Source organism: Schistocerca nitens, chromosome 7 (assembly GCF_023898315.1).
Source record: "Schistocerca nitens isolate TAMUIC-IGC-003100 chromosome 7, iqSchNite1.1, whole genome shotgun sequence".
Taxonomy (NCBI): Eukaryota; Metazoa; Arthropoda; class Insecta; order Orthoptera; family Acrididae; genus Schistocerca; species Schistocerca nitens.
The window spans coordinates 355,115,436-355,128,617 of record NC_064620.1 but is presented as its reverse complement, the minus strand read 5'-3'; the positions used below and the strand labels follow the sequence as shown (position 1 = coordinate 355,128,617).

The window sequence follows — 13,182 nt, the reverse complement described above, 5'->3', positions numbered from 1 at the left end:
AGACAATGCTGTGGGGAAAGCAAACCAAAGACTGAGATTAACTGGGAGAAAGAAAATGCAACAGATCTACTAAAAAGACTGCCTACACTACGCTTTTCCGTCCTCTTCTGTAGTACTGATGCGCGGAATGGAATCCGCATGGGATAGGATTCGAGGAGGACAACCAAAAAGTTCAAAGAAGGGCAGCTCGTATTGTATTATCGCGGGTTAGAGGAGAAAGTGCCACGGGTACGATACGCCGTTAGGATGGTAATCATTAAAACAAAAGCGTTTTCGCTGTGACGAGATCTTCTCAGTAACCAACGTTCTCCTCCGAATGCGAAGATTTTTGTGGGTGCCCACCTACATAGGGAGAAATGATCATTCTAATGAAAAAGAGAGACATCAGAACTCGTACGAAAAGATTTAAGTGTTAGTTTTTCCCGCGCGCTGTTCGGAGAGACGAAGGTAGTTCGATAAACCTTTTGCCAGGTACTTAATTATGAATTGGAGAGTAATGATGTGGATGTAGATGTACGATTATAAGTGACGATAAGGAATAACTGTGACAGATTTTTCTCGACAGATGTTTAATCCGTTAAAAATAGTACAGTTCTTGAAACAACACATCTGCCAGGTCAATAACGCATAATGCAGGTACTCAAAGCGTCTTACGCAAAGTGGGAACGAGCGAATGGGTCTGAGCCTGTATTGTTCAAAAATAAAATTGATAGGTTCGTCTTGCATTGACGGCCGGGAGTCACCACCTGGAGAAGTTCGGCCGCCGGATTGCAAGTCTTTTCACGTGACGCCACACTGGGCGACTTGCGTATCGATAATGATGAAATGATGATGTGGACAACACAACACTCAGTCCCCAAGCGGAGAAAAATCGATCTGACCGGGAATCGAACCCCTGTTCCGCTACAGGGCAGCCAGACGCGACAGCCACTCACCTAAGGTGGCGGACTATATCGTTCCATTTAGGCGAAAAACACAATACGTCAAGTATTATAAATAGAAACTGTATACGTCTTGAGGCAGCATGAGTTATGGCTCACGAATTACCCAGAATTTATGAATCGAGAATTTGAAAATGAGAGCACATAGCGGCTGCCGACAAACTTTACACATAATTTCAAAGCCTTACGAAACATTTTTTCGCTGACACCCGCAACAGAATGAAGAAAAGAACAAAGTTTACTACATTTTCACAGGTCATGTAGTAAAACTTGAGCATCAGACACGACGTTTTAGTTTGTTACTTCTTTGCTACTAACTGTATTCGCAACTCATTTTGCAGACGGTATCCACATGTACCACCAGGGCCGGTTCGAGAACCTTTTTCCACACAAGCGACTTATAATTTCGACTTATAATTTGTGCCCCCCCCCCCTCTCACCCTTTTCCCTCGTATACTTTCTCCCGTGTAAGTCTTCGCTAATAATTGTAATGCACACTGTACATAAATCTTACACTTAGACGCCCGTGGCACCCCTCTCAGCTTGGCGCCACAAGCGGTAGCTTGTGTCGCTTGGGCCATAAACCGGCCCTGTATACCACTGAAAGTACCTGAACGGCTTAGATTTCGGGAGACACGACGTTCTAGACATGAGTGTTCGATTCTTTAAAGAGTAGGGGTGGGAGTTTACTGGTTAGTTACTAATTTCTATACGGTTACGGGTTTAACGCAATTGACGAAAAATTAAAAAAATAAATGAATAAACTCTGCGCACTGCGTCATCACTCGCTTATAAGGCGTGCTGCGGAAGTGTGTGTTTGTAACAGCCTGTAGGTACACCTTGTGTCGTAGTAGGGAAAAGAGAATGGGGGCATGGATGATGGCTCTTCAGTTTGCAGAGAGACTACACTTCGTTCGAGATACGGTTATAATGGAACCAAGTGAAGGCGTTCGACGCAAGCATTCTCCTAGTTCCCGTTGTTTGTGAGTGGGCGAAAGCTGTTCGAGTGTCGGGCAATGGACAGTTGCAACTGACTTCGACTGACCAAAGGAAATTCTTCTGACTGACTCCAGATCGTTTAAAAACGCTCCTCCAAACGAATTAACGCGCGCATGCGCATAGCTTCTTGTGTTGTCACGTGCCCTTCTCGTTGAAGAAAATAAGTTCCTCCTAGCCCTGTAGGAACAGTACATCTCAATCTAGTAAAAATTTAATAAATCTTAGTCAAATTTTATTCACTTGAGGGATTTTTCAGCAGAAATGTCTAGCGTATATGAATCATAGGTATCAAAAGCAAAAGAATCTCACTATGCTATTTTAACTTCACTTTCAAAATTAATAAATTTTCCCTCTTCCATAAAGGATGGGATCACAAGAGCCGATAATTGTGGCTCATTGCTATAAATGACATGCAGACATTAACTTGGCTCACTTTAGAGGAAAGGTGTCATAGGTAGAAATATTCATGATGTACAGTTACCGGTACAAATATAATGGAGAAATTACGTTGCATTCCAGATTAATAACCAGTGGATGCAGTGCAGCCATTTCCTACAAAGTAAATCAGCGATTATTTTTCTTCAAATCAGGTGATTTCCAGGCACTTGTAACGTTTCACAATTTACTAAATCGTAGTTTATTAAAATTGGTAATAATTATATGCGATGTTTTGTCAACCAACAACAAAATTTGTGTTACCAAATCGATGAGACAGGCTTGTCAAATTTGTCTCATACGCATATAATCAAAATATTTAAAAGAAAACAGAATGTTGATGAGGAAAGTAGTAAGTGTCAGGTATAATTCAGAAACTTGTTCAGTTAATATGTTGTATCAAGTTTTCTCCAAGAAGTGAGCACGACGCGTTTCGAGAATTTCCCACTGTGATGATAAAATAGTTACAGAAGTATTTTGTGTGTTGTTCGGCCTTTCTTACACTGTAGCAGTCGTCTTTTTAGGCTATACTATGCCTCCTCCATTACACAGAAAACCACACACACGTAAACCATCGATCATATTTTTTATGAACTTTCACACTGTGTGTGTGGGTTTGTGCATAATGATGAGACAAGTACCTGAAAACCGCAAAGACGATATACACTACTGGCCCTTAAAATTGGTACACCAAGAAGAAATGCAGATGGTAAACGGGTATTCATTGGACAAATATATTATACTAGAACTGACATGTGATTACACTTTCACGCAATTTGGGTGCATAGATCCTGAGAAATCAGTACCCAGAACAACCAACTCTGGCCGTAATAACAGTTTTGATACGCCTGGGCTTTGAGTCACACAGAGCTTGGATGGCGTGTACAGGTACAGCTGCCCATGCAGCTTCAACACGATACCACAGTTCATCAAGAGTAGAGACTGGCGTATTGTCACGAGCCATTTGCTCTGCCACCATTGACCAGACGTTTTCAATTGGTGAGATATCTGGAGAATGTACTGGCCAGGGCAGCATTCGAACATTTTCTGTATCCAGAAAAGCCCCTACAGGATCTGCAACATGCGGTCGTGCATTATCCTCCTGAAATGTAGGGTTTCGTAGGGATCGAATGAAGGGTAGAGGCACGGGTCGTAAAATGTAACGTCCACTGTTCAAAGTGCCGTCAATGCGATAAGAGGCGACCGAGACGTGTAACCAATGGCACGCCATACCATCACGCCGCGTGATACGCCAGTGTGGCGATGACGAATACACGCTTCCAATGTGCGTTCACCGCGATGTCGCCAAACACGGATGCGACCATCGCTGTAAACAGAACCTGGATTCACCTGAAAAAATGACGTTTTCCCATTAGTGCACCCAGGTTCGTCGTTGAGTACACCATCGCAGGCGCTCCTGTCTGTGATGCAGCGTCAAGGGTAACTGCAGCCGTGGTCTCCGAGCTGATAGTCGATGCTGCTGCAAACGCCGTCGAACTGTTCTTGCGGATGGTTGTTGTCTTGCAAACATCCCCATCTGTTGACTCAGGGATCGAGGCGTGGCTGCACGATCCGTTACAGCCATGCGGATATGCATGTCATCTCGACTGCTAGTGATACGAGGCCGTTGGGATCCAGCAAGGCGTTCCGTATTACCCTCCTGAACACACCTATTCCATATTCTGCTAAACAGTCATTGGATCTCGACCAACGCGAGCAGCAATGTCGCGATACGATAAACCGCAATCGCGATAGGCTACAATCCGACCTTTATCAAAGTCGGAAACGCATTTCTCCTCCTTACACGAGGCATCTTAACAACGTTTCACCAGGCAACGCCGGTCAACTGCTGTTTGTGTGTGAGAAATCGGTTGGAAACTTTCATGTCAGCACTTTGTAGGTGTCGCCACCGGCGGCAACCTTGTGTGAATGCTCTGAAAAGCTAATCATTTGCATATCACAGCATCTTCTTCCTGTCAGTTAAATTTCGCGTCTGTAGCGTATCTTCGCGGTGTAGCAATTTTAATGGGCAGTAGTGTATTACAGTGGAAGAGAGGCAGAACACACATACAAACATCATACAAAATACTTATGCAAATATTTGCATTTGACAATAAGAACAAATTCTCGGAGCGAGTAGTGCTAAGGAAGAAAAAAATACATACCAGGTGTACTGTTTGATTATTTATATCAGAAACGTTTGAGGACCGCGAAGAGAGCACAGTTGTCAACTAGCGCTGCAGGTGGTCAAACGCAGAGGTTTCTGACGGTAGAACATACCGCGAAACTGCGCATGCGCAGCAGAGTCAGTTTGTTAACGGTTGCACTCGTTTGTAATACCTTCACTCGATCGAACCTCATAACTGGTTAGTGGGAAAGCATGGTACTCACGAAGATCGTGTCGTAGACCTCGCCGTAGAAGACGATGGGGGTGAGGAGGCGGATGTCTGCGCTGGAGACGTCCTGCTGGTGCCTGGGCAGCAGCGTGTCGACGCCCTCGCCGTGCGGCAGCAGCTGGTCGCGGGGGACGCCGGCCGCCAGAGAGGCCGCGGCCAGCCACAGCGCGCACACCCACAGCCACCTCATGCTCTGCGTCTGCAAACAGACAACACGCGGCCGTGGAACTACAAGCAGCAACAACTGAGGCGCGAGCTACATCAAACCGTATGTCATACGTACTCGTTTGTCGTTAGTAGTCCCTACTCTCAGCGTCGAATGCACCAAACGGCGAAGTAGCTACCTATTTTTTCCCTTAAAATCCCGTGGGAACTTCTGAAATGTTCAAATGTGTGTGAAATCTTATGGGACTTAACTGCTAAGGTCATCAGTCCGTAAGCTTACACACTACTTAACCGAAATTATCCTAAGGACAAACACATACACCCATGCCCGAGGGATGACTCGAACCTCCGCCGGGACCAGCTCCACAGTCCATGACAGCAGCGCCTAGACCGCTCGGCTAATCCCGCGAGGTGGGAACTTCTGAGTCAAAGGTACTAGGTAATGGAACAAACCATTGTGATAGCTAAACCAGGTAAAGACTTGTGCATTGTGTGTATTGAACCGGGGACCTAGAAAGGACGGAGAGCCTTCGTCCCGCCGTAGCCCTCGGTGGTTCACAACTCCTAACAGGCCACAGCAGTCCACCCACCCCACCGCCGCCCCACACCGACCCCAGGGTTACTGTGCGGTTCGGCCCCCAGTGGATACCTCCCCCCCACCCCCCCCCCACCCCCACCCCACCCCGATTTCAATGCTCGGCCATCACAAGTGTCAGCGTGCGAACCACTCAACGAAACACCATCGACGCATGCTTTCGGAGCCGAAGTCACACTCGCGTACCCTGCATGACTGCACGACACAAAACTTTACGCCTCGCCTGGGCCCGTCAACACCGACATTGCGCTGTTGATGACTAGAAACATGATGCCTGGTCGGACACGTCTCGTTTCAAATTGCATCGAGCGGATGGGCGTGTACGGATATTGAGACAACCTCATGAATCCTGCATTCAGCAGGGAACTGTTCAAACTGGGCGGTGTGGCCGAGCGGTTCTAGGCGCTTCAGTCTGGAACCACGGTTCTATGCGCTTCAGTCTGGAACCGCGCGACCGCTGCGGTCGCAGGTTCGAATCCTCCCTCGGGCATGGATGTGTGTGATGTCCTTAGGTTAGTTAGGTTTAAGTAGTTCTAAGTTCTAGGGAACTGATGACCTCAGATGTTAAGTCCCATAGTGCTCAGAGCCATTTGAACCATTTGAACCATTTTCAAACTGGTGGAGACTCTCTAATGGTGTGGAGCGTGTGCAGTAGGAGTGATATGGGACCTCCGATACGTCTAGATACGACTCTGACAGGTGACAGTTACGTAATCATTGTGTCTGATCACCTGCATCCATTCATGTGCATTGTGTATGCCGTCGGACTTGGGCAATTCTAGCAGGACAATGCGACACCCCAAACGTCCAGAATTGGTAAAGAGTGGCTTCAGGAACACTATTCTGAGTTTAAACACTTTTGTTGGCCACCACCCTCCCCAGACATGAACATTATTGAGCACATCTGGGATGCCAACCAACGCAATGTTCAGAAGAGATCTCCACTATACATCTACATACATACTCCGCAATCCACCATACGGTGCGTGGCGGAGGGTACCTCGTACCACAACTAGCATCTTCTCTCCCTGTTCCACTCCCAAACAGAACGAGGGAAAAATTGCTGCCTATATGCCTCTGTACGAGCCCTAATCTCTCTTATCTTATCTTTGTGATCTTTCCGCGAAATGTAAGTTGGCGGCAGTAAAATTGTACTGCACTCAGCCTCAAATGCTGGTTCTCTAAATTTCCTCAGTAGCGATTCACGAAAAGAACGCCTCCTTTCCTCTAGAGACTCCCACCCGAGTTCCTGAAGCATTTCCGTAACACTTGCGTGATGATCTAACCTACCAGTAACAAATCTAGCAGCCCGCCTCTGAATTGCTTCTATGTCCTCCCTCAATCCGACCTGATAAGGATCCCAAACGCTCGAGCAGTGCTCAAGAATAGGTTCCACCAGCGTTCTATAAGCGGTCTCCTTTACAGATGAACCACATGTTCCCAAAATTCTACCAATGAACCAAAGACGACTATCCGCCTTCCCCACAACTGCCATTACATGTTTGTCGCACTTCATATCGCTCTGCAATGTTACGCCCAAATATTTAATCGACGTGACTGTGTCAAGCGCTACACTGCTAATGGAGTATTCAGACATTACAGGATTCTTTTTCCTATTCATCTGCATTAATTTACATTTATCTATATTTAGAGTTAGCAGCCATTCTTTACACCATCACAAATCGTGTCCAAGTTATCTTGTATCCTCCTACAGTCACTCAACGACGACACTTTCCCGTACACCACAGCATCATCAGCAAACAGCCGCACATTGCTATCCACCCTATCCAAAAGATCATTTATGTAGATAGAAAACAACAGTGGACCTACCACACTTCCCTGGGGCACTCCAGATGATACCCTCACCTCCGATGAACACTCACCATCGAGGACAACGTACTGGGTTATATTATTTAAGAAGTCTTCGAGCCACTCACATATTTGGGAACCAATCCCATATGCTCGTACCTAAGTTAGGAGTCTGCAGTGGGGCACCGAGTCAAACGCTTTCAGGAAGTCAAGGAATATGGCATCCGTCTGGCACCCTTCATCCATAGTTCGCAAGATATTATCTGAAAAAAGGGCGAGTTGCGTTTCGCAGGAGCGATGCTTTCTAAAGCCAAGCTGATGCATGGACAGCAACTTCTCTGTCTCAAGGAAATTCATTATATTCGAACTGAGAATAAGATGGTGTCGTAGACCTCGCCGTAGAAGACGATGGGCGTGAGCAGGCGAATGTCTGCGCTGGAGTAGTACTCTCAGTATCGAAGGCACCAAACGACGGAGTAGCTACCTACTTTTACCCTTAAAAGTCCCGTGGGAACTTCTGAGGCAAAGGTACTAGGTAATGGAACAAACCACTGTGCATAGTTAAACCAGATAAAGACTTGTGTATTGGTGTATTGAACCGGGGACCTAGAAACGACGGAGAGGCTACGTCCCACCGTAGCCCTCAGTGGTTCACAACCCCAAACAGGCCAAGCAGTCCACCCACCCCACCGCCGCCCCACACTGAACCCAGGGTTATTGTACGGTTCGGCCCCCAGTGGACCCCCCCCCCCCACCTCTCACCCCGCCCCCCCGGGAACGTCACATACCAGACGAGTGTGCCCAAAATGTTTGCAAGGTAGAGCAATTATGGTGGACGCGTACGTGGAGACAGTGTTTGCGCAGCGATCGCTGACATAGTGTAACCGAGGCGGAATAAGGGAAACCAGCCCGCACCCGCCGAGGCAAACGGAAAACCGCCCAAAAACCATCCACAAACTGGCCGGCACACCGGACCTCGACACTAATCCGTCGGGCGGACTCGTGCTGGGGACCGGCACGCCTTCCCGCTCGGGAAGCAGCGCGTAAGACCGGGCGGCTAACCGGGCGGGGAGATAAAGACTTACTTACCCCACGAGACACTACGTTAATAGCGAGTAACACTACCTCTATTTCGATAATGGCTCTACGTTCGATAATGGTTTAAAGTTAGATATAGTGGGAGTTAGTGAAGTTTGGTGGCAGGAGGAACAGGACTACTGGTCAGATGTATATAGCGTTATGAATACAAGATCAAATAGGAGTAATGCAGGAGTAGGGATTCGGGTAGAAAAAAAGACCACAAGACTCTCCATGTATGCCGTACCCAATAGAAGGTAGTTGATCAGACAGAGCTCCTTATTGCAGGGATGTCAATTCCTATGTCTCATCCGCAGTTCGAAATAGTCCCGAACATTTTCTATGGGGTTAATATCGGATGACTTAACGGGCTAGTGTAGATGGAGTGTTCATCAAACCAGGAGCGTATGCGTGTAGCTCTATAAACACAGCTATCGTCAGCTTGGAAGACCGATGTATCCACAGCATTCTTCTCATGAAGTGTAGAAGAAAGGGCAAGACTTGCTCACCGAGAATCTTCAAATAAACACCCTGGTTCATGTTCAGGGTAAGCCGAATGAGTGGGCCCGGGTCATGGTACGAAAAACGTCTCCATACCGTCACAGAACCTCCTCCGGCCTGGACTACACATTACACACACTGGTGGTTAAGCGCATCATTGGGCCGCCGTTGCAGACGACCCCTCGAATCGCTTGCAAAGAGGCCAAAAGTCAACTATAGGGCAGGTGGCGTCACGAAATGAGTCTGTTTTTCGTGCTCAGAGTGTGATCTCCTTAGTGTGCTTAAGAAAACACCAAATGCGGAATGATGTGAACACATTTTATAGTATTGTGTAACGCGTCCGGCGGAGGAACAGTACGGAGACGATGACTTTATCAGCATGACAGAGCACCCTGTCATAAAGCAGCGCCGGCCGGAGTGGCCGAGCGGTTCTAGGCACTACATTCTGGAACCGCCTGACCGCTACGGTCGCAGGTTCGAGTCCTGCCTCGGGCATGGATGTGTGTGATGCCCTTAGGTTAGTTAGGTTAATTAGTTCTAAGTTCTAGGGGACTGATGACCTCAGAAGTTAAGTCCCATAGTGCTCAGAGCCATTTGAACCATAAAGCAGTGTCCAATGTCCTCCCCTAGTTTCGACTCGTGAGGAAGAATGGGCACCATTCGGCCATAGATTTTCAGACATCTCCTCACTGACTGTCCCCAGCAGAGTTCAGGCAGCCGAAGGGCAGACGCACTCTATATTAATGTCACTAATGTACACTGGAGCGCCAAAGAAACTGTTATAGCCATGCGTATTCAAATACAGAGATATGTAAACAGGCAGAATACCGCGCTGCGGTCGGTAACGCCTGTGTAAGACGACAAGTGTCTGGCGCAGTTGTTAGATCGGTTACTGCTGTTACAATGTCAGGTTATCAAGATTTAAGCGAGTTTCAAAGTGGTGTTTTAGTCGGCGCACGAGCGATGAGACACAACATCTCCGAGGTAGTGCTGAAGTGTGGATTTTCCCGTACGACCATTTCACGAGTGTACCGTGAACATCAGGAACCCGGTAAAACATCAAATCTCCGACATCCCTGCGGCCGGGAAAGATCCTGCAAGAATGGAATCAACGACGACTGAAGAGGATCGTTCAACGTGACCGAAGTGCAACCCTTCCGCAAATTGCTGCAGATTTCAATGATGGGCCATCTCAAGTGTCAGCGTGCGAACCATTCAACGAAACACCATCGACGCGGGCTTTCGGAACCGAAGTCACATTCGTGTACCCTTGATCACTACACGACACGAAGCTTTACGCCTGACCTGGGCCCGTCAACATCGACATTTGGCTGGTAATGACTAGAAACATGCTGCCTGGTCGGACGCGTCTGTTTCAAATTGTATCGAGCGAATGGACGTGTACGGATATTGAGACAATCTCATGAATCCATGGACTCTGCATGTCAGCAGGGGACTGTTCAAACAGGTGGAGGCTCTGTAATGGCGTGGGGCGTGTGCAGTTCGGGCCTCTGATATGTCTAGATACGACCCTGACAGGTGACAGTTACGCAATCATTGTGTCTGATCACCTGCATCCATTCATCTGCATTGTGCATTCCGTCGGATTTAGGCAATTCCAGCAGGACAGTGCGACACCCCACACGTCCAGAATTAGTACATAGTGGCTCCACTTCTGAGTTCAGAAACTTCCGCTGGCCACCAAACTCCCCAGACATGAACATTAATGAGCATATCTGGGATGCCTTGCAATCAGAGTTCTCCACTCCTTCATACTGTTACGGATTTATGGAAGCCCTGCAGTATTCATGGTGTCAGTTTCCTCCAGCACTACTTCAGACATTAGTCGAGTCCATGCCACGTGGTGTTGCGGCACTTCTGCGTGCTCTCTGGGGCCCTACACGATATTTGGCAGATGCACGAGTTTCTTTGGCTCTTTAGTGTATATCCGGACACTTTTGGTCAGATAATGCGAATATTCCATAAGTCACTGTGCAGTGTGTTACAGACGATACATCTCCCCAATACTAACGATTTCCTGTGCAGTACTATTAGTGTATCGAACGAAAGAAAATCGACTGTCTGTAAGCGTCTTTATGTGCTCTAATTCTCATGGTCCGCATGCAAATCAACGATGGTGACGGCATAACTGCAAAAGTCTTTCTTGATTATCTGTTTTTGAAAAGTATCAAACAGGATATCGTGAGATATAGTCGCCTTTCTTTCAAATATTGGTATTTATGATCCCTAGCCTTTCGTGTGGGCCATACCGACGTGTTAGAATTATAGCCGCGTGTCTCAATTCGTTCACTGCCTTCCGTCACGCCAACTGGATAACCACTCAAAGTGCAGGATCAGTGTTCTAGAACTGTCCCACTGGCGTCTTGTATCAACTGTTTTTAGGGTTCCGTACCTCATTCGGTGAAAACGGAACTCTTATAGGATCTCTTTGTTTCCGTCCATCTGTCTGAATGTTAAAAACCATTTTTCAGAAACGGGTAGGCGTATGATGTAGAAATTTATGTCACATACTTAGGTCTATGACCGCTTGGCGGTGCAAAAGACATTGCCATTTATGTCACATATTTCGACACTCCCAGACTCACTCATTGAAACCTATAGGGAACTTCCCGTTGACCTAGAATCGTGAAATTTAGCAAGAAGCAAGGTTTCACAGTACAAGTGCGACAAAATTGTTAATCTGTTGTTATATGACACAAAAAATATTTCTTTTGTCATTTGTTATCCGAATTCAAACTTGAAATTAAAATATTCTCGAAAGCCTCAGAATCCCCGGGAACGATATCTTGTTGTATGAACTGTCTATATACTTAATTAAGTTTGTACGGAACCTTCAGAGCGCTAGTCCTACTTGAACCGGGCCAATTTTTAGTGCGAAAGTCACTATTCTGTCTGGTTTCCACAGAGTGAATGATACAGGTTTTTGGAGTAAGTGTACATTTTCAACCACGGCTATTACGAAGAAGGATATAGAAGGGATAGCATAGTTAGAATTCAGAGAACCTTGTTCAACGCCCTGGACGAAGTTAGTAACCTGACACCGCATATTATTCGCATCTTCCTTTTGTGAGTTTAGATTTCCTGTGTGAATGCACAAAGTTACCCCAAAATATGATTATCGAGAAAAAGTATGCACTGTAGGTATTGTTTCTTTGTCAGTGGCAAAGGAGATTCTTCTTGAGGTGAAGGCGAGAACGGCCAATTTCTACAAGCCATTCTGGATGTGATACTTCGATAAAGATTTTCATTTACCTTGAGCCCCAAGAATAACCTCTTTCAGGAATACTGTGCAGTATTATAAGCAGTTCAAAAGAATTAGCGGAACCGTGTATCACCGTCTGGTATGTTAAATCTATTTTGATACATGCCGAACCTGTGGTCTTATTGCATGGCTGGAGATCTTCGTTTTCAGTGTATCCAGTAATTAAAATCATTTGCCTTACAGTATACGGTGGCCCCTCAGAAGTAAATGTGTACCAGGGTCTCAGTGTTTTCTCGTAAGGTACACAGATGGCAGTTGTTATTTGTGGACTTTGTATTCAACCAAGCTCAAGCAATACGACATCTTAACGCAACGCAAGTTTTAGGGCGATCAGTTTGATCCAAAACGGATGGATTTTCCGTCGTATTACTGGAGATGCCAACCTCTATCTGTCATCTGTAAGTTGCGGACATGCTACACGGAGACAGGTCAGTACACAAGGCGAGTTGGACAAAGCCGCCGACGCACTGCAACCCCACATGAAGACCGATATCCGGCCATCTCTGCCTTGCGGCGTGGCACGGATACCGCGAGATCACTTCAAGACGAACGCTGAAGGGCCACTGGAGCTGCTGTGTCCGATCAGCCTGTAATGAATAGGCTACAGGAGAGGACCTTCCGACCCAGACGTCCTGTTCCGAGTACACCGCATAACACGGCAACATCTTGCGGCTCGCCTTCGGTACTGCCGTTCCCATGTCAACAGGAAACTTCTTCACTGGCGAAACGAGTTACTCACAGATGAGTCCAGATACCTTCTGACGAAGGGTCATGGCCGTGTTCGTGTGTGGAGACGCGGCGGTGAGCGGTACTTCTCAGGAAATCAGATTTCCAAGGTGCTTAAATTTTTATACAACATAGTTGTGTGGAGATAACAGCGATTGGTTAACTTATAATCAATTATTCCAAATGACAGTCACAATCGCACTATTTATTTTGCCGCCAATCAGTTTCAACCCGCGATGGGATCGTCTTCAGGAC

At 46.8% G+C, this 13,182-nt stretch overlaps 1 protein-coding gene across 2 annotated transcripts in view; it reads right to left on the bottom strand.

Annotated features, from left to right (window-relative positions):
* LOC126195819 (nidogen) overlaps positions 1-13,182 on the bottom strand; it is a 342,884-nt gene that overhangs the window by 265,785 nt on the left and 63,917 nt on the right. For both annotated transcript variants that reach the window (XM_049934458.1, XM_049934459.1), the window contains exon 2: positions 4,767-4,970. In XM_049934458.1, coding sequence (XP_049790415.1) covers positions 4,767-4,961 — 195 coding nt within the window. In that variant the 5' untranslated portion in view covers positions 4,962-4,970. The remainder of the gene's footprint in view (positions 1-4,766; positions 4,971-13,182) is intronic.